Below are 26,294 nucleotides of genomic sequence, written 5' to 3'. Positions count from 1 at the left end.
CAGATCGCTGATATACTCACAAAAGCTCTTCCGCTAGATCAATTTGTGTCTTTGAGGACTAAGTTGGGTGTTATAGAAAAAAATGTTCTGAGTCTTATTTCCAGACAATCCTTATCGGACGTCCGATGAATTGGAACGGACGTCCGACAGTGTTCTTCATCCAAGGTCCAGAAAATCCCTGGCTCGGACGGTTGTGTCGGACGCATCACTTCGTTCGGACGTCCGACACTCAAAAAATGAGTCCTATAAGACAATTATCCACTCTTCTCAATTCATTTTCCTTCATAAGTCTCGGACGCGTCCTTTCAGTTTCTCTAAAATTTGAAATTCAAATTCCTCCCTCCTCAAACCAAGTTTCGAGAAATTAACTCAACCAACTCCATTACACCTCTCCTGCTCATTAATAATTCATAAAAGGCACTCCTAACACCCAACAACCCCAAAATTCCTAATTTACATACGAAACCCTAAAATCCTATAACCCTCTCCTTGCGGCTTCTCAGTATTCATCAGTTGGTTCCTACTGCACTCTTTCTTTGTACACCACACTCCTTATCCAAAAATATATCCACATTGCATCATGGTTAGAATGAGAGGAGGATCTTCTAGTGTCGGACGATCCTTTAGGCTTAGGGATGAAGATGTTGAAATTTTGGAACCACCTCCTGTGGCACCCAAAAAGAAGACTGCAACCCGTAGTGGTAAGGTGAAGCAGACTGCCCAAAGAAAACTGGATATCCAATCTGCTGAATCATCTGATGAGCAGTTGGATGGGCAGAACTCTGAAGAGAACATTGTTGGTAGAAATGAGGAACCAGAACAGGTTGACCAGGGAGATAAAACTGTCACAAGATCCTCTGCTAAAAGAAAGAGGTCCGCTAAGAGGAAGAGCACTCCTCAATCCAAGAAAAAACAGTCTGCTGATCCCACTGATGATCAGCAGAATGAAGAGAACACTACTGGGAATAAGAAGACTCCTGAACCTTCCACCAGGAAGTCTCCAAGGACTAGATCTGAGGCTCAAAATGTGGAAGCATCTGCCACACAAACTTCAAGCAAGAAACGCTCTGGAAGGGATCCTGTGTCTCAACCAGTTGAAGAACCCACTCCTCTTCCGAAATTCATTGATGATGAAGCCAGAGACAGATTTGAGTTGGTCTCCCAAAAAGGTTTTATCACCCAAAGACTTATCATTCCCTATGAATTCCGTAAACTTGATCTTGAATCTGTTGTCAAACTGTTTGAGTTCCAGAAATGGACCCATATTCTAACCATTCCTAATGTCTTTTACCCTGACATGCTATATCAATTCTTTGCTAATTTTAGAAAGGGTAAATCACACACTGAACTCATCTCTAGGGTCAATTCTGTGGACATCATGTTAACTCCTGACATTGTGAACTCCATTTTGAAAACTAGCATTGAACCCAGTTTCAAAGGAAAAATTGCAAACTTCTTTTCATATGAGGAATTTCCTTCTGCCTATCATCACTTTTACAATGCTAAACTCATGACTTATTTTCAATCCAAATTCAACACCCCTGCTGAGGCAAGATTGGATGATCTCAGTCCTCAAAATCTGATCATCTTCACTATCATCTCGAATCTGTTGGTGCCAACTGATGGCCACAGAACAGATGCAAATAAAATGGAACTATATCTTTTCTACTGCTTTGTTGAAAAAATTCGCATTGACTTTGGATTTGTAATGTGCAAATTTCTACTCAAAATCAGCACTGACAGTCGTAGGAAGCTTTCCTATGGCAGATTTCTGACTCCCATTTTTGCTCATTTTGACATACCCTTTTCTGGCAAATCTCCAAAAGAAAGTGCTTCTTCAGTTTTCTCCAAAGCTTATTTTGAAAGAAAGAATCTAAAATTTTTTGAGGGTCATTGGTGCTACAAGGAAACTGTGGCCGAGTCTAGAAGAAAAAATTTGCATGAAACCCCTGTCACTCCTAGAACTCCCCATGATCAGTCAGGATATGTGTCTCCTTTCACCATTCATCCCAGAAAGTCTGCCAGTAAGTCCTTCCCTTCCAATTCTGAGGTCATCTCCCTGCTTGAAGACCTCAAACAGCATGTTATGCTTCTTGAAGATGGTCTCATGATGACCATGACCTCTGCCCAACAATCCTCCTTTCTTGAAAAAAGGAATCTTCTTGTGCCCCCTATACCTGAAACAAATGAAGCTGCTCATCAGAAAGAACCAAGATCTGAGCCCACAAGGCCAACCACTGGTGATGAGACTACTCCAGCTTCTAGTTCTCAGCCCAAGGACAAAGGCAAGGCTCCAATTACTGAGGAAGAAGTTGAAGATGATGATGAAGAAACTGAGGAAGAGGAGGATCCTGAACAGTATCGTCTGACCAGGAGGAGGCCTGGATCATCTAAAATCACTATCTAGGCACTTCTAGGTCACTGCACCAAAATCGAGGACTATAGTTTATCTTTTGTTTTAAGTGCTGGACACATGGTCTGTAAAACTGGATAGTTTCTTTACTGTTTATGAATGCTTTAACTAAGTATTGTGTTATGGATGTTTTTTTAATATGATTGGTATGTATGTGTGCTGGTTGAATGAATGTGTCTGATTGACATCTGCACGATGATTACCTCCAAACTGTGATGAATATTTATACTGATTTGTTGGTTGTGATGACAAAAAGGGGGAGAATTGGAATTGGATTTGGTTTATAACTGATGGTATAAAGTATCTAGTTAGGGGGAGTCAGTTTTAGGGGGAGTAATATACTACTCATGCACTTCGTCAGGGGGAGCTGCTATATTTTGTGTTGTATCCAATTGTTTTGTCATCATCAAAAAGGGGGAGATTGTTTATCTCAATTCATATCTTTTGATGATTACAAAACAATTGGATGTTTCTAATACTTTTTGTAAAGATCCTTTTCAGAAATAAACCAAACAGGTATGTGGAGTTAAAGCAGAAAAAGAAGACCAGAAAGGAATGAAGTATGCTGAGGATGATGTCGGACGCACAAAAGGAAAGTATCGGACGTCCGATATTCTTTGAGTATCTTCGGACGAGTAGAGAACTCAGACTCGGACGTCCGAAGAAGACAAGCCAGGAGTTACTCTATTACTAATTTGGTTCGGACGCTCAAAACCTGTGTATCGGACGTCCGACAAATGTTGCTGATCTTCGGACACAACACTTTGGATGCATCGGCCGTCCGAAGGAATTGAAGAAGAAAAGTCCAAGTATTCATCCTATCCTCGGACGCATGATCGGACGTCCTAAGAGACTCGAGAAAACTTCCAGAACTCATTTATATCATTCGGACGCATAAAAACCAAGCATCGGACGTCCGACAGCACCAACGGCTAGTTGACTCTTCAGCTGCCTTCTACCCGTTGACAGCATTAATTGAAGAATTCTCTGATCTCCTATAAAAGGAACTAAGTCAGCCACCTCAGGAGAACTTTGTACATCAAGCCTACATCAGATTGTGAGTGATTCAAGTGCTAGAATACTCAAAAGAAACATTTGTATTCCTTGTATGTGCAATCTTCGTGTAGCTGTTTTTCAAGTGTGACATAGCTTCTTCAATAGTGTAGCAAAGAGAGGGTTTGCGACTGTTTGTAAAACTTCCTTGCTTGACCAAGTGTATTTTGGGGCAAGAAGGAAGTGATCCCTTCCTTGTACACATAAGATTGGTTGCAAGTCTATTCAGCTTGAAGTAACTTGGTATATAATAGAGGGTTTCAAACATCAGTTGTGTTTGAAGCTTGGTTTGGCTCTTTACTCTCATTTACTGCTTTTCTATATAAACTGCTTTTCTCCTCATCTCACTAATACCTGTGCTACTATATTATCTTGTTCATTGAGAAGTATCTTGAAAAAGAAGGGCTGTCTGTCAAAAAGGTTGAATATTTACAAGCAGGTTTTTGAAAGCCTAATTCACCCCCCCTCTTAGGTTGTCCTCGATCCTAACAATTTTGTTTTCGTGTAGTTTTCCATTTTTAATCATGAAAATACATGATTTGGCCTTGGAGGTCTTCATAAGAAATGTAGGGTTGTGTTTTAGCTTCGAAATGCCATAAGATACACTTCAATCGGACTTCGTTAGCCTGAGTTATTGCTGTTTAACAATTGTACGGTTAGCCAACCTGTTTGTGAGATTCTGGTTTCATATATGTCAATTTTGACCTAGCTACACTATGATCTCGACTGAGTGGCCTTCTTCAACCTTGTAGCCCCCTGTCTTAGCTTCGAAATGTTATAAGTTTCACCTCAATCCGATAAGCGTAGCCTCGGATGTGCCCATTCCGCAAAACCTGTCAAAACTGTCTTTTGTAAACTTCGTTTCCGCACTTGTTGTTAGTTTAAATTTTGTCCTTGTATTGTCTTGAGCATATTGAGCGGCTGTTTATGTTATGTGTAATGTTGGGATTGATTGAGGAAAATAATGAAACCATAAATGGCTGAAAAATAGATAAATACAAAGGGCGTGCCGCCCAAATTTTCGCTCGAGGACTAATTTTCTATTTGAACTTGTATATTTCGTTTGGCAAATACTATGACCATTTTTCCACCTTAAAACATGGTCCTTCTTCAATTGGAAACTCCAAATGTTTGCTTACTCTTACCAAATAAAGAAAAGTGGTTTAGGGTTTTCCTGGGTACCTTGTTCTCCTTTTTACATGAATTTCATTAAGACCTTTAGTTTATAAAATCTACTTGAATATGAGATGATTTTGAACCATATAAACGATTCCAAAAATAGTATTTTTTAGCCTATCTAGTTGGATTCCGACTTGTCTTTGGTTCAAGTGTTTTCATTGGAAAACATTATAATCCTTTTGAGTTTGGTTTTACATTTGGTCTACGAAACCCTAATTATTTTGTCTACGGGTCTAAATGTCCTCGTTTCACTTTAAATACTTAATTGTTTGTGCTAGATGAGCTGTAATATTCTGTCTTGTTAACTTTAGGTTTCCTCAGTGACTAAGGATAATATCCGGAAGGATATTTTGCAAGGTGCTTTGCGTACATAGGTGAGTGTTCCTTGTTTGTTACGTTTCATGATTATATGGCTTGTATGATTGATTGATAACATGTTAAATGCTTTTAATGATTGTCAAAACGAGTTTTCGAGGCGAGTGTGTACTTTATCGCACTTAGCCTAAATGGTTGTGAAATTTTAATGATTGAACGATTGAAATGTTAGTTGTGCATGAATGTAAGCCTTTTGGCTGAACTGGCCACTGCCCCTTGTTACCGGTCGGCTCGAGCCAGAAGCGGACTCGGTCGGGCGATTAGGGACCTGGGTGAACGTTTTGGTATACTCGAGTATTACCTTGTAGGTTGGTGGAGGTTGGTGGAGCCTGGACAATGTCCGGGATGGGGTGAATGAATAAATGAACGCATGAATGAACGAGGGGTTTTACTTATACAAAATGCATTTTCAAATGATTGAAGGTATAAGGAAATGAAAGGAGAATGAATGAATGAATGAACAAAAGCATGGCTCCCTGTGAGCCCGTATCCTTTTAATGAATGTGTTTATCGCTTTATTTTATACTTGTATCTTGAATTTCTGGGTATATGTAATGAATGCATTGAACTTCTTGTTTGCCTATGTGGGCGGAACCTCACTGAGCTTTTAACTCATCCCTTAGTTTTGTTTTCCTTAACAGGGGAAGGCGAGCGGGGGCGAGAGCTCTGTATCGACTGGCTGGGTCTAGTTTTGGTTTTGTTTTGGTTCTCGCCCTAGTGCTTGGCACGGGCTGGTTGTATGGTGACTTGAAAACTTTTGTATTTTCGACGGTTGTACTTCTTTCTGAGATAGCAACGTATACAAGTTTTGTTTTAAGTTTTGGATCCTCGTTTTGCTCTTTCTTGTGGTTCTATTTCTGATTTGTGTGAGTGAATGATTGAGTTTCGGCGAGAGTTGGGTAGGCGGCCCGCCGAACCCTGGGGTACGCCCTAGGGAGAGCCCTAGGGGGAGGTAGGGGCTGTCACACATTGATTGTCTCCCATGTAATTAATATCTTTGCCATACTTATCTTATATTAGTGTTATAGTATGGAATATGAGCTTATTTCACTATGATTAATATTATTTCCTTAAATCGAAATATGACTCCAACGAAGAAGTAATTAGAAATACCTTTCTAAGACTTATCTATTTAACTCTAAAATTTCTTGAGTTGTACTTCTACAAGTGATCAATAATGAGATAAATTCTCAATATAAGAGTTGGCAAATCCTTATAGGCTATTCACTATCTTTTCATCCATATGCCATTTTAAATGTCTCACATCATAATAAATGAACTCTATTATTTCTTATTTAACAAGAGACATAGTGTGTGTTTAGATAGCAAATTATTTACATAAATATATCCGCTTGTATCATAAACATATTTTTTAATCACCCTTTTATTTCACATACATCACATTAAAAAAATGCTATAGCATTTTTTTCAAAAAATTATCCCAAATGATTTCCTATCCAAACACACTCATAGTATTACTAGTCCAACCGCATTAACAATATCCTATTTTATTAATACTTTGACTAGATATATTTAAGAATAAACCTTTTATATAAATGAATGAATCTCATTATCATAACTTGTATGATTTCATACATTAAGTTTACTCTAAGAATTTTTATCATACAAATGTATATACATAAGCAATCAATATGAAAACGATGTTATATATTATAATATAAATAGTCAAACTATATATGAAACCCTAAAGGTTGATTAACATTAGGACATATACACTATCACAAAGAAGGTACGGGGATAACATCAGTGCAACATGTCATGGAGTAACGATCATTCAAAGGCGGGCGTGTTTTTTAAGGGATTCCTTACATACTCTAGTTAAACAAAAGGAACATGCATAAGCCAAAGTTTAAGATTTAGACTTTGTAATTAAATTACTGAAAGAAGTTGGTGGAGTTTAGAGAATGCTATCTTATCTAATAAAGAATTGAAATGACAAAAATAACCTGGTGTACCAACTTAAGCTGCGATGTCTCACAATAAAATGCATTTTCATTTAGAAACCTTGGGCATTTAGCATGAATAATGGTGTAAACCTATTTGGGCTTGGAGGAGGAGAAAGGAAGGAAGGAAAAAGAGGTGAGGGATGGGTGGTGGTTAGGGATGTGGAGAAGAAGGATGGAGGCCGGAAGGGTTGTGAGTAGGAGGAAGGGACAATAATAGGGTTGGGTGTGATGGAATGGAAGAAAAGGAGAAGTAGGGGAAGAAAACTGGTTGGTGATGAAAGTAAATTTTGGAAAATTGAATCTTAAAACATTCATATTGTACTTAATTTTTATTTTGCTCTTTTTAATTTTTTGTAATTGTTTTATTTATTTTGAAATTTTTTTCATTAAATCCTTAAAATCTGGCACTTTTGCCCCTTAAGAATCAATCATGTGTGGTTCACATAACTGATTCCTGCCAAAAAAAGTTGTTAGAATTAGAGTTTTGGACTAAATATAATGGAATTTCTATTGTGAGCAACGTATAATCTACATTTAACATGTGGGGGACGTAAAATTTCCCCTAATAGAATGTAATAGACATTTTATGCAATTTTCTGAAAATCCAAATTAAGTTTGTTGTCTAGGATTTGTGATTTTATTTTCTCATTTCACCAACATAATTGGTTTCGCGCTTAAATTTTAATGTTAAGATTTTGACGGGTCTTTTATATAAGTACAAGTTTAATTCCAAATTACACCCGTTTTACTGCAAGCATATAGGTCAAACTAGTAGTTTAGGATATATATCGAGTCGATCCTACAGAGAGCAACTTTGCAAGTACTAGATCCTTACTTACTCTATTATTTAGACTAATGTTCAAATTAAGCAAGAGAAGTTGTAATTACTACTACCTAACCAATCTTAACTAAATATTTACAAGGTACCAATGGAGAAAATTCACTAAATACTTGAGTTTAGGGATATAGATTCCACTTATGACATAAAAGATACAAATAAATAGATTTACCTCTTGCTACAACTCTTGTTTAACTAGGAATTCATTTTCAATATTACCAAATCTCATTCTCATGATAAAATGGCCTAAAATAGACTAGTTTTTTGTGACAGCCCCACCTCCCCCTAAGGCGAACCCAAGGGTTCGGCGGACCGCCTGCCCAGCGCTCGCCGGGACTCAGTCAGTCACTTCAAGAAAAGAAGTAAAACCGACAAGAACAGTCGCAATAACAATTTCAAACTTAAACGTAAACTTATATATATTACTATCTCAAAAGAAATGCAACTCGAGAATACAAAAGTTCTCAATTCTTCATACATCTAGCCGTGCCAAAGCTAGGGCGAGAACTGTAACGAAAATGAAGAACTAGACTAAGCTAGTCTATGCCAAGCTCTCATCCTTGCTCGCCTTCTCCTGTTAAGGAAAACAAAACTAAAGAAATGAGCTGGAAAGCTCAGTGAGGCTCCAATCACATAATCAAACAATGAACTCCATACATTACACATAAATAACCAATAATCCAAGTAGCATTTTCAATATAAAGCGGTAACACATTCATTAAAAGGATACGTGCTCACTAGGAGCCATTCATTCATTCATTCGTTCAATCATTCTCCTTTCATTTCCTTATTCCTCCAATCATTTGAAAATTGCATTTTTGTCAATAAAACCCCTCATTTGCATTAACATTCGTTCATTCATTTCATTCACCCCCTTCCCGGACGTTGACCGGGCTCCACCAGAGTTCAAGGTAATACTCGAGTATACCAAACGTTCACCCAGATCACCAAATCGCCCGACCGAGTCCGCTTCTGGTTCGAGTCGATCGGTAACAAGGGACAGGGCCCAATTCAGCCAAAAGGCTTACATTCATGCACAACTAATCTTTCAATCATTGAAAATTTCACATTCATTTAGGTCGAGTGCGATAAAGTACACACTCGCCTAGAAAACTCGTTTTGGCAATCATTAAGAGCACTTAACACATTATCAACAATTACAACAAGCCATGAAGTTAAGGGGACTATAACAAACAAGGAACACTCACCTATTTACGCAAAATAATATCCAAAATATCTTGCCGGATAACGCCGTCAGTCACCGATGAACCTTAATATAATCAAAAGAACACATTATGCTTCAACTATCAAAGATTTAAGTGATTCCAAGAAAATTCGAATACGTACTAGTACAAAATATAAATATGGTTTTGGTAGTGAAAAGCGGACATTGAAACCAAAGGACATAAGTAAAATATTTGTAAAACTTAGACTCACTTGTAAAACTTTAAAATCGCTATTTGAATCGAAGTGGCAAAGGAAATGTAAATACTCTAGATGGTTCACGTGGTATTCACTATCAAGCCTTACTCAAGTCGCAAGTTCATTTACTTAGTTCTCGAGCGTAAATTTGGGCAGCACGCCCTTTGTGTTTACCTATTTTCCAGCTATTTATGGTTTCATTCTTTTCCTCAATCAGCCCCAAATTCTCACACAAAATCATCTCATTGCAATAGCTATTCAATAGGCCCAAAGTCATACAAGTTCAAAATCAAACTAGGAAAATGTTCGGAAATGAAGTTTAAGTTGGAAAACAAAAGACAGATTTGACGTTGTTTTGCGTAACAGGTACAACTGAGGCTACCCTTATCGGATTGAGGTACAACTTATACCGTTTCGAAGATAAGACAAAGGGTTACAATTTTGATGAAGATCACTCAGTCCATTTTGTAGTGTAGCTAGGTCGAAATTTCAATGTACCAAACCAGATTTGCACGAACAGGTTAGCTAACTGCAGTACGGTAAAACAACCATAATTTAGGCTACCGAAGTCCAATTGAGGTGTTTCTAGAGCCGTTGGAAAGCTAAGACCTAGCAATACGACTTTCATGTTTTGGCCAAAATCTAATTCTGTAAGAATCAGTGTGAAAAGCCATGGTCAGATTGGGTGAAATGTCTACCCTGTCCAGCAAACTCTTCCTATGGCAGTTTGCAGTATGTCTGACTTTTCTCAGGGTACACAGCTCGGATTGGGCTGAAATTTTACAGGCAACTATAAAACACCATTTCCTACAACTGTCATGTTTTGACCAAAGGCTAAATCGGCCTCCATCATAGCTAAAATAAACCGGGCAGAACAGGGGTAATCAAAACCCTAATCTGGAATTTTAGTTTCAAACCAACAATTTTACACAATTAATCATTTTCAACACATACCAACTCCATCCTACACTATAACAAACCATTAATCCATGGTTTACCAACACTAATCATATGAAATCAGAAAAATCATGCATAAAAATAAAAATCCATCAATCTCAACCAAAAGTCATGAAATCATCCATAAGATCACTTCTTCAACCACTACAAATCACTAATTGAACATTATCAATATCAAAGGAAAGGTACCTTAGTCACTTACCTTGCAAATCCAAGAAAAGACCCAACTTAGCACCTTTGCTTCTCAAACCACTTCACCACACACCTTAATCCTACCAAGAGAAAGGTTTTTATGGAGCAAATCCAAGTTTTAACGGTTGGTTTGTGAGATTGAGCAAGAAATAGAAGGAAGAAATTTGAAGCTTTTTCTCCATTTCCTCTCCAAGAGGTGCAGCCAAGAAGGAAGAAATAAGAAGGGATTTTGGGTCAAATTTTGGTTATTAGTAAAGGTAATAAAAATTAGTCAAAGTCCAAGGTCCAATGACAAAGCAACACCTAGCACCTTTTTAAGTAAAACTTATCCTTTTGTCCCTCCATTATTAATACACTAAGCAACCTCTAATTGTCTCTTAGCACCTTGTAAAATAATATCATTTAGTGTAAAAATCACTTAGTCACCAAATTTATATCGCACTTACCATACTAACGGGTCCCACGTCTATAACGCACTTCAAATTTAACGCGGACTAACTTGTACCAAGGAAATGATTTGAAAACTATATTCCCTTATAAAAATGTATAGGAAATTAATATATTGAAGGAAAATATAAAAACAGAAGCAAAGAAATAAAATAATGCTAAGAAAATGTGAAAATTTTTGGGTTCTCACATTTTTCCTATTCTCATGGTAAATAATTAGATCTACTCTTGTTTCCTTCATGAAATACAAGTTAATTAACTTAAGTGTATCTCTATTCTCATGAGAATACTACTCAAACTTATTTATGTTGTTTCATCATTATTACCAACTTTCATTGAATAATAACAACTATAAACTTGCTATTGGTGATCAAGCAACAACAAGTGATAAGCATGCATAAATAAACAAGTTAATACAAGGTGTAACAAGTGTAAGTCATATTCACTTCATATCAAGTAGCCATAAGTTTCATCTACTCCCTAGATCTAGGAACTTAACTACTCATAAAATATATAACAAGAAAGAACATGGCTTCATTGCATGAACACATATTGAATCACAAGTAAAAGATATATAAAGAAAGCTAAGCCAAGTTTAGTGAAGAAGCTCCCAATGATCTTTTATTTCTTCAACAAAATGTGTTGTACAATGAAGTCTCCAATTGTTCTCACAAAAGTTCTAGTTCGAGAGAACAAAACAAGACTAAGTACTAAGCTCTAATGCTAAAATCTGATGAGAACTACTACTAATATGTTCTATTCTCCATCTTCTAATGATTCTAATATCTCTAGTGTTAAGAGAGTCAAAAAGTGGTTTTTGGACAAGACATAAAGTTCCTTTTTTTTTTTCAAAAGGTTACTTGAACATATGAAACCGAAATTTTTGTCTGGAGTAGAGCTGGAAAGTAGTGTGAAAGCAGAGCAAGTGGCTGAGCAAATTGCAGAAATCAAGCTACAATATGCAACTTCAACTCACATATTGCGAAGTCGCGTATTCACTTCTGTGAATTTAGCATCACTTCAACTACTATTTTCTCAATGATGAAGGCTGAACTAACTATTGTGCAAAATATGAAAGTTGTAACCCTTTGAATTAGCTTTCGAATACTTCAAGAATAATCTAATTTGGAGTCTGTGGACTAAGATATTACCAAAATACCATCAATAGGTCAGAGCTCTGTTTCAGCTTTCGACCATACACATGCACTTCTATATTTTGACTTTTTGACAATGAGAATGAATAAATTGGAATTCGATGTCTTCATACCAAATTTAGATCTATCTCTTAGCTTCAAAATGATAAAGAATCATCTCAATCCGATGGTTGTAGCTCAACATATTGCCAAAATACCACAAGGTGTCAAAACTGTCTTCACTTGCATTTCTTCCTTGGAATATTTTGCACTTCATGTCTTCTTTAAACATCTTTGAATCATCAATAATCATCCAATTCTCTTCTCAATTCATGTCATTTGATGATTGAATCATTAAACCTATAAAACATGAAGTTTTTACCATTAAAATCCATAGAAATGTAATTTTTGCCACTTAAATCACAAAATGTATATTTTTACCAAAATCCTAGTTAATTAGTTACAAAACTAAATAAAACATACCAAAACTAATTAATAAAACATACAAAAAATACGTGAAATGTACTCTTATCAAACTCCCCCACACTTGAACCATTGCTTGTCCTCAAGCAATTAAGAATTTCAATCTCACAATGATCCAAAATTTTGAAAATAAACATATGTGCATAATCCAACATCATTTCCACAAAACTAGGTACATAACCATTATGCAATTATTCAATTAAACTCAAGTACTCATAATATAAAGTAAAGAAGAGCCAATTATAATAAGTTCAAGTCAATTTCTCATTTTTACCCAATTTCACAAGCAAGTAACTCATGTGATCAATAAAAATGCTATCTAATCCCATGGTTATCTTCTTATTCAACTTAAAGAGAGATTTATTCATATAATATAGCTAAATATTATTCAAGTTGTGAAAGTACCTTTTGACGCGAAAATCGACATTTTTAAATAAAAATCGCCAGTTATTCAACACTTCACATTCTTAAGTTGTTTTGCATACTCTTAATTCAAGTACTGTTTTACGCGAAAGTTGACATTTGTAAATGAAGACTCCTGGTTACTAAGTACAAAAACCATTGGAGTAGAATAACTTTTATTCTCTTTTTTTTTTCTACTTTTTCTCCATTTTTTTAAAGTAAATCCCTCAAAAGTATAATCATGAGAAGAGTGCTACACTTATTGACCATATTAATCACTTAACTATTTTTTTTAAAGAAATAAAATTTTATTCAAAGGAGGGTTAACGTACATGAAGGGCGGCTGGCATTTCGCCAATAAGCCTAGGCCAAACGTACATAAGGCATTTGTACCCTACCTAGGCAGGCTAACCCCCATATATGGTCGGGAACTGGGGAGGAAGGGAAACTGTGGCTGACACGTATGGAGCTTGCCAAGCGTGCCAGGCCATCTGCAACTGCATTTGCTTCTCTGTGGACATGAGTGAAGTTGACCAGGCGGTCCAGCACTAAAGATTGGATATGCGAGATAGTATGCCATAACCTCCAAGGTACTCTTCCATTGCCAGTCACCATATTCAGCAATACCTGAGAGTCCATTTCAACTTGTAGGGAGTGAAAGCTATTTGAGAGTTGTAGACCTTCCAGTAATACCATGGCCTCCGCTTCCATATTGGTTCGTGATCCCAAAAATAACGAGAAGCCGACTAGAATGTTACCATCCGAGTCATGAAGCACCCCTCCAGCTCCAGCGTGCCCTGGATTCCCTAAGGAAGAGCCATAAATATTTAGCTTGACACACCCGATTGGCGGCTTTGTCCATGCAACCCAGCGTGGCAGCACCAGCTCCCTCCGCTCCATGCGAAACAATAAGCCAGAGCGAACCAACTCATCATCACCCCGTGTTATCTGGACAAATGGATGGACCTGCGAGATGCTGAGCAGCAAGGCTTGGATACTCTAGCAAATCTGTGTCGGTGTCATTTCAATCCCCTCGTACATTGCCATGTTCCTAGCCTTCCACAACCCCTAACATATAAGCAACGACAATACCCTACAGACCGCCCCCCGGGCAGTGCCTGGGGAGTGACTAAGCCACCACTGCTGCAAGCAACAGATGATGTCGGCTGGGCTCGTAGCAGGTATCGATAGCGCCCTAAAGAAGAAATTCCATACCTCGGTAGCTAGGGTGCATTCTGATAATATATGATCTTGAGATTCCCCATCTAGATAGAACTGGCATTTGGAGGGAAGCTGGAAACCAAACCTCCGCAAAGCCTCAGGGAACGGCAGATGGTGGTTAAGCAGCTTCCACATGAAGACGGCAATCTTGCAGGGGACGTGACCGCTCCAAATACACTTCCAAGATCCAAGGCATGCTGCTTAGGCCGTAGTGCATCCCATGCAAAGGAGACAGTGAAATCACCAGAAGGGCTGAGAACCCAGGCCCGCCGAACTCTGCCATCGAAGGCTATATCTTGGGTGAAATGGTCCAACGTATCACGCACGGCCAGCATCCATCTCCAGATCCTGGACATCCCGTGTGTTGCTCCACTATCCGGACCATAGCAAGACCTCATAAAGGTCGCCCATAAGGAGGTCGAGTTGCGGTACTGCCACCACAATTTACAGTTGAATGCGCCCTGAATGTCCTCAAAAGCACAGATCCCCAGGCCATCCTCCACTACTAGATAACATGGATTCCTCCAGGAGCACCAGTGATGCTTAGGACCTAGCTCTGTCTGACCCTAGAAAAAATTTGCCATTATCCGTTCAAGGTCCCTGATCACCCCTGCGGGCAGATCCATTACTGCCACCACGTGCGTAGGTATGGCGGAGAGAACGTGCTTAATTAGTATTAGCTAACCTCCCTATGAGAGAAGCTTCGTCTGCCAGCCAACCAGCTTTGTAACAAATTTGTCGATTAGAAATTGGAAAAACTCCTTTTCTCGACGCCCTGCAAATAAATTACACCCCAGTAGGTGAAAAGGAAGGAACCATGCCTGAAATTAGTCAGTTGCTGTATTCTACGAATGTGGCCCGCACTACACCGTCTGGACACAACGAAAAAGCTCTTTTGATTGTTGACCCGTTGGTCCGCTCCCGTTTGATAGAGTGTTAAGAACCGAACCAAGTTCCCCACGGATCGCCTATCCCCACGAGCAAAGATCACAATGTCATCAGCAAAAGCTAAGTGTGTGACCCCAATGCACCCTCTCGGCAGTGAGAAAGGGGCCACCCTACCATCCACCACTCGTGCATTCAATCCCCTACTAAGAGCTTCAGACGCAAGAATGAAAAGGATACGGGATAAGGGATCCTCTTACTTAATCCCCCGTGTTGCCTGGAAAAAACCCCTGGCCCTGCCATTCACCAATACAGAAAACCAGCTTTGAGAGAGGTTATTCAAAATGAGCAAAATGAATCTGTAATCAAAACCAAACTTCTGAAGGAGCTGCCTTAGAAACCACCAGGACACTCTATCAAATGCTTTCATCATATCCAACTTGAAGATGCAGTTGTGCCCCCGGGTTTTCTTGTTAATGGATGCTACCATTTCTTGGGCCAAGAGGACATTTTTAGTGATATCACGGCCAAGACCGAAAGCGGATTGTTCTGGAGAGATAATGTGTGGGAGAATAGCCCGCAATCTATTAGCAAGCACTTTCATAGAAACTTTGTTAACGAAGCGAAAGTCAGCAAATATAGCTGGGTTTGACTTCTTGGGAATCAGCACAATCAGGGTGCTAGTGATTCCCTTCGGGATCGGGGTTTCGGCCAAAATATCCCGAGTCGCTGCCAAAACATCAAGGCCTACAATGTCCCAGCAGTGGTGGAAAAATAGTCCAGTGTAGCCATCCGCACCTGGGGCGCTATTCTTATCCAGATCATAAACAACCCCTTTTACCTCCTCCATTGTAACATCCCTTAGCAAAACCCCATTTTGGTCCGTCGACACAAACTCCGGTATATGGACTAGCAGCTCCTCGACATCCCTGACCTCCTCTGCTGTTAGAAGCCGCTAGAAGAAGCTAACTGCTTGCTGACCAATCTGTTCATCATCCTCAAGCCACGTCCTTCCCATCATCCTTAATGCAGTGTATGGCAAGCCTCAAGCGTTTCTCTCTAACTGAAGCATGAAAATACCGTTTGTTGGAGTCACCATCTCTCACCTAGCGTAAGCGCGCCTTCTGGTGCCAATAGTTCTCTTGGATACGTAAGCTCTGTAACAAGTGGCCCTGCGCGCGGTGTAGGTCAATCCTCGCCTCATCCGTTAGATTAGCTTCATACATAATCTCCTTGTGTTGCACCTCAAGCTCGTGCTGCAGGACAGTTTGAAAGATGTCCCCAAATTGTTGTTTACTCCATTGTCTTAAACATGCCTTCAGACGCTTTAGTTTGAAAGCCAACCGATACATGCCATACCCTTGTATGGGCAAATCCCAACTACTCTGCACTGTTGAGAAAAGCTCTGGGTTCGAAACCCAAAACGATTGGAACTTGAAGGGCTTTGGAATGCTAGCATCTACAGATTGCAGGCTCACTAGCAAGGGTGAGTGGTCGGAGGCGGCGCAATTGAGATACTGGACAGAAGTATTCGGCAAGAACTCGAGCCAGTGTTGGTTGATTAACACCCTGTCTAATCGCTTCCAAATCCTGGTACCTGCTCTAACACCTGACAATGTGTAAGCACTTCCGGAGTAGGGAAGCTCCTGGAGATGGCAGTCAGATATTGCACCATTGAAATCCGAAATCGCCCCAAGGTCTTGGGCCGCTCGGCCCGTATACTTAGCCAACGTACTGATGACATTAAAATCCCCCTTACCAGCCACGGCTATGTGATCGAGCCAGCGAGAGAGCATAGATCAGACCATAATACTAGCCTTTCGGCCCTGGTACACTTGGCATAAATGAACGACGCATTAACAATCTCAGTCCAAGAGTCGTGACCCGCCATAACATGGAGGATTTGCTCCGAGTTGTACAAAACATTAAAATGAAAACCAGAGTGCCAAAACACCCAGATCTTATTTGATGAGTTGAGCAAACAAAAATCAAATGATAACTTCATACGCAAGACTTCTATATTACTAGCTTCTGCCATAGGTTCCAAAAACACTAAAATAGCAATGTGATGGAGGCGGAGTAAAGCTTTTAGTGACGTACTGAAGATTTGTTCGTCACTCCGCGAATGTTCCAAATGAGGACATTTTTCATTAGAAAGAGGGTGAGGTGGTACCTCGATGGCTTTAGAAGCTTGTCGTGTCAAAATCTGTCGGGTTCGAGGGATATACACCTTCCGCTTCCTCAATTTCTATGGTAGTACCATAGTGAAGTCGTCCTCATCTCATTCAGCCATTGGAGGTGGCATATGCGGCTCCAAGGCCATGCTAAACTGTTGGAGGGAGACGACCAGCGTCGCTCTATCTGGTGTGGCCTCAGGCTGGCCTTCTCCATCTGAGAGTGATCCATGGGAGGGTTCCTTCTCCTGTGCACCCAAATCAACAAATGTATCGTCACAAATACTCCCTAAGGCTGGTGGACCTTTAAAAGTGCCCCTTCAGCAGCTGGGTCAGAACTCCTGCCATCAGCATCCTGCTTCTGCTCGCTCAGACACGTAGCAGCAGAGGTTGGTGCAACATCAGTCGTCAGCAAGGCTGGGGCGGCGTCGATCGTCGACAGGAGGATAGGCTCGGACTCTGGATGCAGCGCCACACTCCTTCGCTGGTCGTCAGCCATGTTCGTCCCCTCTTGGGCCTGGGAAACCACAACCCCGACAACGTCCCCTCCAGCCGGACCGCCCCTATTCCCTTGCCTGTTCTGCCGACTATCCAGATTGGAGTGTCCCTGGCGATTGCAAGTCGAGCAGTACGATGGTTAGTTCTCGTACGCTACTCGTTGCCAGAAGCCATGGGTGCCTGCTCCAATCCAGATGCGACCAGGCAACTCCTTGGAAACATCAAGATCAATGTAGAAATGGGCAACACTGGGTCGGGACAGATTTGTAGTCGCAGTGTCAACTTGTAAGGGGCTGCCAATAGCAGAAGCGATTGAGAACAGCGATGCTTTGTGAAAAAAATAGACGGGTAGATGTTCCAAAGCAACCCAGACAGGCGCATACGTGGATTCACTTGTAACCTTAAAGTCTGGTGACCATTTAAAAGTGTGCATGGGAAAGTCAGCGATGTTCCACAGTCCCTTCGTCCAATATCGCAGATAATCCTCCTCCGAACAAAACATTATGAGGATATGCCGTTGATCCAGAAGACCAATGGTGAAACTGGAAGCGAAGCCAATCGTGGAGAAAGCCTTACGGATGGTATCAAGGTTCGGTCTTCCATTAGAGAACTTCCCCACAACAACGAATCTGAAAGGTGCGGCCAGCTTCGCAATGTCCTCCTCCGAGAACATGACGGCTGGTTCCCCCTTGAACTGAGCAGTAAGTTTGATCTTGCAAGGGGATGGCGCCGGCTGATGCTGAAGAACGGCAGCAAAGGAACGGCCATCCCTTCCTCCTGGTGGCTAGTGGTCAGCCATTAATGAAAGCCCTAACCTTCCCAAAATAGCAAAGCCGAGAGAGGAATCTCAAGTCCTAGTTTCTTTTCTCATCGAACCTTTCTATACTAAAGAATTTTGTTTCAATCACTTAATTATGTAAAACCAAGTTAAGAGAAGAAATTTCATCAAACATGCAAAATGTAGGCATAATTTTTCTCCACTTTACATAATATATTTTCCTATAAATACAACATTTATAATCACATAATAGTAATTTCCAAGTTACATGAGCAAAAAAATGCTTAAGTCACATATATTTATCTTAAAAGTAGAAGAAATTTGAGTTACTAATGGTATGAAACTTGTTACCCTTTACATAAAATTGAAAGATTTTGAAACATATTGGGGCAATTTTGTAACTTTGGATAAGATTTTGAAAAAATTTTGACAGAGTTTTTCCCTAAAATTGGATGAAACTCCCTGCCGGCAACCCCAAATTAACAACAATTAAGTGCAATTCATATTCTAAACATCAAGTCCAAACAATGAATACAAAAATACTACAAGTACAACACATTTCCTCCCCCACACTTAAAATACACATTGTCCTCAATGTGTAAGGAAAGAAAAACAGCAAAATTGAGGTTGGAATTTGATTAACTTGTGGACAGAATCTTGCAAATGTGTCTTCTAGGAAATTGTAATCCTTTGACTCTATTTTCCAATGGTATAACGTTTCTAAATTTTGGACTTAAGAAACTTGAGATACGGATTTTCAAACAAGTGTTGTGCAAAACTGGAGAAAATTGTGTTTTCTAAAAGTTTTTCTTGCTTCTATTTTCAACTTTAAGTTGGAGTTGTTAAATTATTTTGAGCTTGGTTTTATGATTGGAATGAGGAATTTCTTGGTTACTCATGTCACTTGAGTCTAAATGTTCTCTTTTTACTCCAAAATCATATTTGCATCGTTGTACTAGTAGTTACTTGGATTTTCTATGGTTCACCTAAGTTTTAAATGGTTGAACCATAATACTTTATTTTGGTTGTTCTTAGGGTTTGTTGGTGATCAACGACATAACCCGAGGGTGAACTATTGACGTTATTTTACTTAAACTGGTGAGTGTCAAGTGCATGTTTCTTGATATCTTGATTTGAATGATACCACGTGTTATGTGTTTGAATATTGAACTTGATAAGGTGAGGGTGTACTTTATCACACCCATCCTCCCCTTTTTGAATGATCTTGTACTTGCTTGAACTTGATTGACTTGTACTTGTGCTTGACCTGTAAGTGCTGAGCGGCAGCATGTACCACAATTAATCCGAGTGGGAGGTGCCTCTCATTCCCATCTCAGTACTTTTATCTTGATTAAATCGATTGGAGAGTTATCTCATCGACTATACTTGTTCTTGCGTGGGTATACTCGAGTATTACCAAAACTCTTGTGGACGTTCGAGCCTGGTAGAGGGCGAAACGGTGGATGGGGATTCGTGTCAAGTGAATTCTACGGACTTGTTACTTGTGTGGTTAGCGGAATGTCAACAAAAGAAAATGATATCCAAGATAGTGAAATGGCAAGCTTGTGGATTAGCTCTTGAGAGCTCCTGTATCCTCTTAATGAACGTGTTTTAGTCCTTTTGCGGCTTTACGTGAAACTATTGTTGTTATTCTGTACATGTGCTACTTGAGTTGATTCATGGTACTTGCTTTACGTGCTTGCTTCTTTTCTTGGCCTCACTGAGTGTCCGCTCATCCCTTTAAGTTTATTATTCCTTAACAGGAATTTGAAGTGAAGAATTGGGGACGCTAGACTAGCTAGTTTTTGTTTAGAGTTAGTGTAATTCCTTGAGCGACTTTGATGTGATACCACGATCTAGACAACCAATCACCAATGGCTTAGGCAGCGAAAATTTGACCCAAAACTAATCCCCGAGATAACGAACACTATTGATACTATCTCAAACCGTTATCTAACGAACTAGTGAACCAAATTAAAGATAGATGAACGCCACAACCAAGAAGTTACTTGATTGATAAGTTCAATTGAACAATTTGAGAAATATTCTCAAGTGTTCAAGAAGGCTCTCTTAGGAAGAGAAAAGTGAAAACACTCAAAATTGTATTAATAAAAAAAACTAACCGTAAAGCTTTCTTGTCTTGGCTATATATAACCATACAATGGACTTGAAAGCTAACCCTAAAGTGGACTGATTCGCTTTAATGACTAGGGCCTTGTGGGCGAATTTAAATGACTAAAAGAAGACTGCTTGTGTTCGGCCAACTAAGGATTAGTTTGGACCGAATTTTATTACAAAAGTAAACAACTAAAATGGCAATTAAAAGGCTACTAAGTCTCGGCCTTTGACCAATAGGTGGTCAACTAACTCTCGGCTTCACTTGGCTCATCCACTTGGAGCAAGGTGTAGATTGTGGAATCTGCATTCTCCAAGCCTTCAATGGTCTTTAAGTCATCTCCAATTCTTTCTTGGATGGTGCATACAAGTGCTTGAAGTGACTCGCGCATCTTCTTGGCACGAGCTCTTGTGACCAGTCCTAGTGGCACTTGAATGACTTGGCCATGATCACCATTGATCCTTGGTGCCCCCTCATCAGTCCCCTCCTCTTGAAGGTGATTTGTCCCCAAATCAAACTCATCGTCTGCATAAAAGGGATTCAAGTCAGCAACATTAAATGTAGCATGTACCCCGTACTCAACTGGAAGGTCAAGTTTGTAGGCATTATCGTTGATTTTCTCCATGTCTTGGAAGGGACCATCTCCCCTTGGGAGGAGTTTGTTGCGCCTTTGAAGTGGGAAACGCTCCTTGCGCATGTGGATCCATACCCAGTCGCCTGGTTCGAAGACCATCCTGTGGCGTCCCTTGTTCGCATTTTGGATGTATTGGAGCGTGCGCTTCTCGATGTTGGCTCGAACTTTGGCATGTAGATCTCGCACAAATTCTACCTTTTTTCTTACCATCCATGTTAACTCTCTCATGCTCAGGTAAAGGAGATAAGTCCAATGGGGTGAGAGGGTTAAAACCATAGACAATTTCAAAAGGGGAATATTGTGTAGCAGTGTGCACAGAGCGATTGTAAGCAAATTCAACATGCGGTAAGCAAGCTTCCCAAGTCTGAATGTGTTTTTTGATTATGGCACGCAACAAAGTAGACAAGGTCCTATTGACTACTTCAGTTTGTCCATCAGTTTGTGGGTGACTAGAAGTAGAGAAAAGCAATTTAATGCCTAGTTTACACCACAAAGTTTTCCAAAAGTAGCTAAGGAACTTTACATCTCTATCTGACACAATGGTACGAGGCATGCCATGTAAACGGACTATGTTTCTAAAAAACAAGTCAGCTATGTGTTTAGCGTCATCGGTCTTATGGCAAGGTATAAAATATGCCATTTTAGAGAAGCGGTCAACCACAACATAGATAGAGTCATGACCTTGTCTAGTTCTAGGTAATCCGAGCACAAAATTCATAGACAAGTCAATCCAAGATGCATGTGGGATAGGTAAAGGAGTGTAGAGTCCATGAGGATTTACCTTCAATTTTGCATGGTGACAAGTCACACACCTTTCTATATGTCATTCCACGTCCCTCTTCATGCATGGCCAAAAGAAGTGCTCTTGGAGGATGGACAATGTCTTAGTAATCCCAAAGTGACCCATAAGTCCTCTTCCATGGGCTTCTCGAACCAATAGGGATCGCATGGAGCTCAGGGGAATGCACAATCGGTCCTTGTAGTACAAGAACCCCTGTGAAAGAAAGTAATGCTCACGAGTGTCTCGTGGCAAGGAGTTGACAATTTCACCAAAATCTGGGTCAGTGGCAGAGAGATCCTTGAGATATTCAAATCCTAGCAATTTGGTATATAATGTAGTAAGTAGTGTATATCTCCTAGAAAGTGCATCAGCTACTATATTAGACTTACCTATTTTATACTTGATCACGAATGCAAAAGTGTCGATGAAGGCTATCCACCTTGCATGTCGTTTACTCAGCTTGGTTTGTGACTTGATGTGCTTGAGTGATTCGTGATCAGTGTGCAAGATGAACTCTCGAGGGCGAAGGTAGTGTTGCCAAGTTCATAGTGCTTAAACTAAGGCCATCAGCTCCTTGTCATAGGTTGAGTAGTTCAAGGCGGCTCCATTTAGTTTTTCACTGAAGTATGTGATTGGTCGACCTTCTTGGAGTAGAACAGCTCCAATACCTATACCAGAAGCATCACATTCTATTTCAAAAGCCTTATCAAAGTTGGGTAAGCTTAGAACAGGTGCATGTGTGAGCTGGTGTTTAAGTAATTCGAAAGACTTAGTTTGTTCTTCCCCCCATTGAAATGGTGAGTTCTTCTTGATGATGGATGTAAGTGGTGCAGCTATGGTGCTGAAGTCTTTGTCAAAGCGTCTATAGAAGCTTGCCAAGCCATGGAAACTCCTCACCTCACTTACAGTGGTAGGGATGGGCCATTCATTTATAGCCTTCACCTTTGCTTGATCAACTTGTACCCCCTATGCACTTATAACATATCCTAGAAAAACAAGTTGATCAGTGCAAAAAATGCACTTCTTAAGGTTGGCGTAGAGCCTTTCCTTTCGAAGTACATCCAAGACAGCCTGTAAGTGCAATGCATGCTCTTCTAAACTCCTACTATAAATGAGGAAATCATCAAAATATATCACTACAAATTTACCAATAAAAGGACGGAAAACATGGTTCATTAATATCATAAAAGTACTAGGTGCGTTAGTTAAGCCAAAAGGCATGACCAACCACTCATATAAGCCATGTTTAGTCTTAAAAGCGATTTTCCATTCGTCCCCATATTCCATACGAATTTGATGGTATCCACTTTTCAAATCAATTTTTGTAAAAATAAAAGCACCATGCAATTCATCAAGCATGTCATCTAGACAAGGGATGGGATGGCGATACTTTACCGTGATGGCGTTAATGGCTTGACAGTCAGTGCACAATCTCTATCTTTCATCCTTCTTAGGCACAAGTAGGATGGGTACAACACAAGGGCTTAGACTCTCACGAATCCAACCCTTACCAAGCAACTCCTCTACTTGTCTTTGTTGTTCCTTAGTTTCCTCGGGATTGGTCTTATATGGTGCCTTGTTTGGCAATGAAGCCCCAGGGATGAAATCAATTTGATGTTCAATCCCCCTCAAAGGTAGCAAGCCATTAGGTTTGTCCTCAGGAAACACATCATGATACTCCTGTAAAAGGTTAGTGACAACACTAGGCAGAGAAGTATCATGTTCATTAGTGAGTAAAGCTTTTTTACAAATCAATATGAGCATGACTTGGTTGGAATGTAAATCTCTCCTCACATCTCTCATTCAAGCTAGCATGTTGGTTTTTCTTTTCTTTCCTAGCTCATTGGTTCTGTTAGGTTAACTTTTACTCCTTGAGGTCTCGGCTACCCCTTTAGTTTTAATTTCGATGGTTGTTTTTGACTAGTGACATGCATTTCATACTCCCATTGCAAACTAGTTTGGTCCTCATGCACTTGTTGTGGTGTGAGAGGTGCAAGTGTAATTTTCTTACCATTATGCAAAAAGGAGTATTTGTTCAAGAAACCATCAAAAGTAACTCTCTTATCAAATTGCCAAGGGCGGCCTAAAAAAACGTGTGCGGCTTGCATAGGTACTACATCGCATATAGTATCATCTTCATAACGACCAATGTGAAAAGTAATTAAGACTTGTTTAGAGATACGTACCTCACCGCTATTGTTTAACCATTGGAGCTTGTTTGGTCGAGGGTGGTCGGTTGTTGGTAAGTTGAGTCGCTCCACTATTAGTGAGCTTGCAACATTAGTGCAACTCCCTAGGTCAATGACTAGGCTAAATACCTTGTTGTGTATATGACATCTTGAGTAGAAGATGTTTTCTCGTTGGAGCTCATCTCGACTAGCTTGAGTAGCTAGTGCTCGCCTTGCCACTAGGCATCCAATTGTCTCATTGACAGGTATCTCCTCAAGCTCATCCTCTTCCCCCTCCAAGGATGGCATTCCCTCATGTTCCCCGTCTTCATCATCGGTCAATAACTCGCCATTGGGTAACATGACCAAGGTCCGTTGGTTGGGGCATTGGGAAGCAATGTACCCAAACCCTTGACACTTGAAACATTTGATGTCACGAGTCCTTGGTTTAGAGACCTCTGGTTGGGATTTAAAACCCTCCCTTGAAGTTGGTTTGGAAGGTAGTATAGTCAGCCTGAAAGTCCCCCTGGAATTTCCATTCGACTTTGCAAAGTGTGATCCTCCCTTTTTAAGGGTGTATTTCTCCAATTTCCAGATTGGAAGTTGGAGTTTTGTTGGGCCATTCCCCTCCTCTTGAAGCTCCATTGTACCTTGATAGCTTTGTCCAAGAGTTCTCCCATATCAAGGTAGTGTTGAAGCTCCACGATGTCAGCAATGTCAGGCCGTAATCCTCCCAAAAACCGTGCCATGGTGGCCTCCTCATCTTCGTGAACATCAGCCCGTATCATGGACATTTCCATTTCCTTGAAGTAGTCTTCAACCGTCATACTACCTTGAGTGAGGGTTTGAAATTTGTGATGCAAATCCCTGTGATAGTAACTGGGTATGAAGCATTTCCTCATGATTCGTTTCAAGTTGTCCTATGTCCGAATGGCCGGTTCCTTATTCCTTTGTTGTTTGATGCGGAGTTGATCCCACCAAACTGCGGCGTAATCGGTGAATTCTATGGCGGCCAACTTTACCTTTTGAAACTTTGTATAGAGGTTGCAATCGAAGATCAACTCAATCTTTCTCTCCCACTCCAAGTACGCTTCGGGATCCAATTTGCCGTGGAAGGTACGACTTTTTAATTTTATTCCCTTGAGTTGATCCTCCACATGAGCTCGCTGTGTCATTCTCTGCGGCCTTCGCTCATCATCTTCGAACTCTCCCTCTGAGTTAGAGTCACTGAATTCATTCACGGTGAGTTTCCCTCTAGTTTTCCTAGAAGAGTTTTTGGAGGGATCCAATTGTGCGTTTTTGGAGGGATCCAATTGTTCAATTTGCGCTTGCATGGACTAAAAGTGGAGCTCAAATTTCCTTTGCATGTCTCTCCATATAGCATCCATTCTTGATGCCAATTGTGCCACGGTGATATCGTTTTCATTGGCCATGGGTTATCTTGTAAAACTTCAACAAATGTTAAGGTAAAAATTCCTCACTCACTCCCTCACATGTTTCGCTCACTCTCGTGTTTCGCTCACTCTCGTGTTTCGCTCAAGTGTTTAAACACACTCTAATGATCTCACCACTCACTTTCAAATCCCTTGATTGCCCCCTTGAAGAAATCAGAATTTTCCTTCAAGTAGTCCAACCAAACTTTTCTCAAGTTTTGTCCTCAAAAGTAGCATATGAGAACCTAGTGATTAGAGGTCCGAATAATGACTCAGAAATAGTAATTATACGAGCAAGAGTGTTCTGGAAAAAAAAGAAATTTTTTTTATTTAGCCCGCAAAAGAGTGACTCAAATGTTGGAGGAGATTTACTTCGGCAAGGGCTCTATGACTAGGATGGACTCTTTTTGGACACTTTTAGCAATCTGCAAAATGACTCAAGAGGCCAATTTGTGGTGTGGACAGAATGCAAGGTTCGATTGACACAGGAACAAGATGTCGGAAATTTAGAATCCTAGAAGGGCTCTACCCACTTTGCATGCGGCTGGGTTTGTTCTTGGGAGGTGGTAACCAATGTTTCTTGGGTGTTTGTGGGCTGTGATTGTTTGTGTTTGCGGTTGGTTTTCCCCAATTCACATAGACAAGTCCAAAGTGGACAGCTTTGTGGCTGTTAGGGTTCGCCCTAGCAAGCCAAGTCAGTCAAGGAGGTTTCCTAGTTCAAGAAGGTTTCTTATTTTCTTGTGAC

General features: G+C 40.2%; 1 protein-coding gene across 1 annotated transcript; it reads right to left on the bottom strand.

The window, feature by feature from the left end:
• Window positions 1–23,382: 23,382 nt before the first annotated feature.
• On the bottom strand, window positions 23,383–24,943 carry LOC140035702 (uncharacterized). Its single transcript, XM_072077037.1, has 3 exons — window positions 24,767–24,943; window positions 24,135–24,680; window positions 23,383–23,628 (listed from the first exon to the last, which is right to left on the bottom strand). The coding sequence occupies exons 1-3, from the start codon at window positions 24,941–24,943 to the stop codon at window positions 23,383–23,385; spliced, it is 969 nt and encodes a 322-aa protein (XP_071933138.1).
• Window positions 24,944–26,294: the final 1,351 nt, after the last annotated feature.

This window comes from Coffea arabica, chromosome 2c, assembly GCF_036785885.1.
Source record: "Coffea arabica cultivar ET-39 chromosome 2c, Coffea Arabica ET-39 HiFi, whole genome shotgun sequence".
Classification (NCBI taxonomy): domain Eukaryota; kingdom Viridiplantae; phylum Streptophyta; class Magnoliopsida; order Gentianales; family Rubiaceae; genus Coffea; species Coffea arabica.
This window is presented reverse-complemented; position numbering and strand designations above follow the sequence as displayed.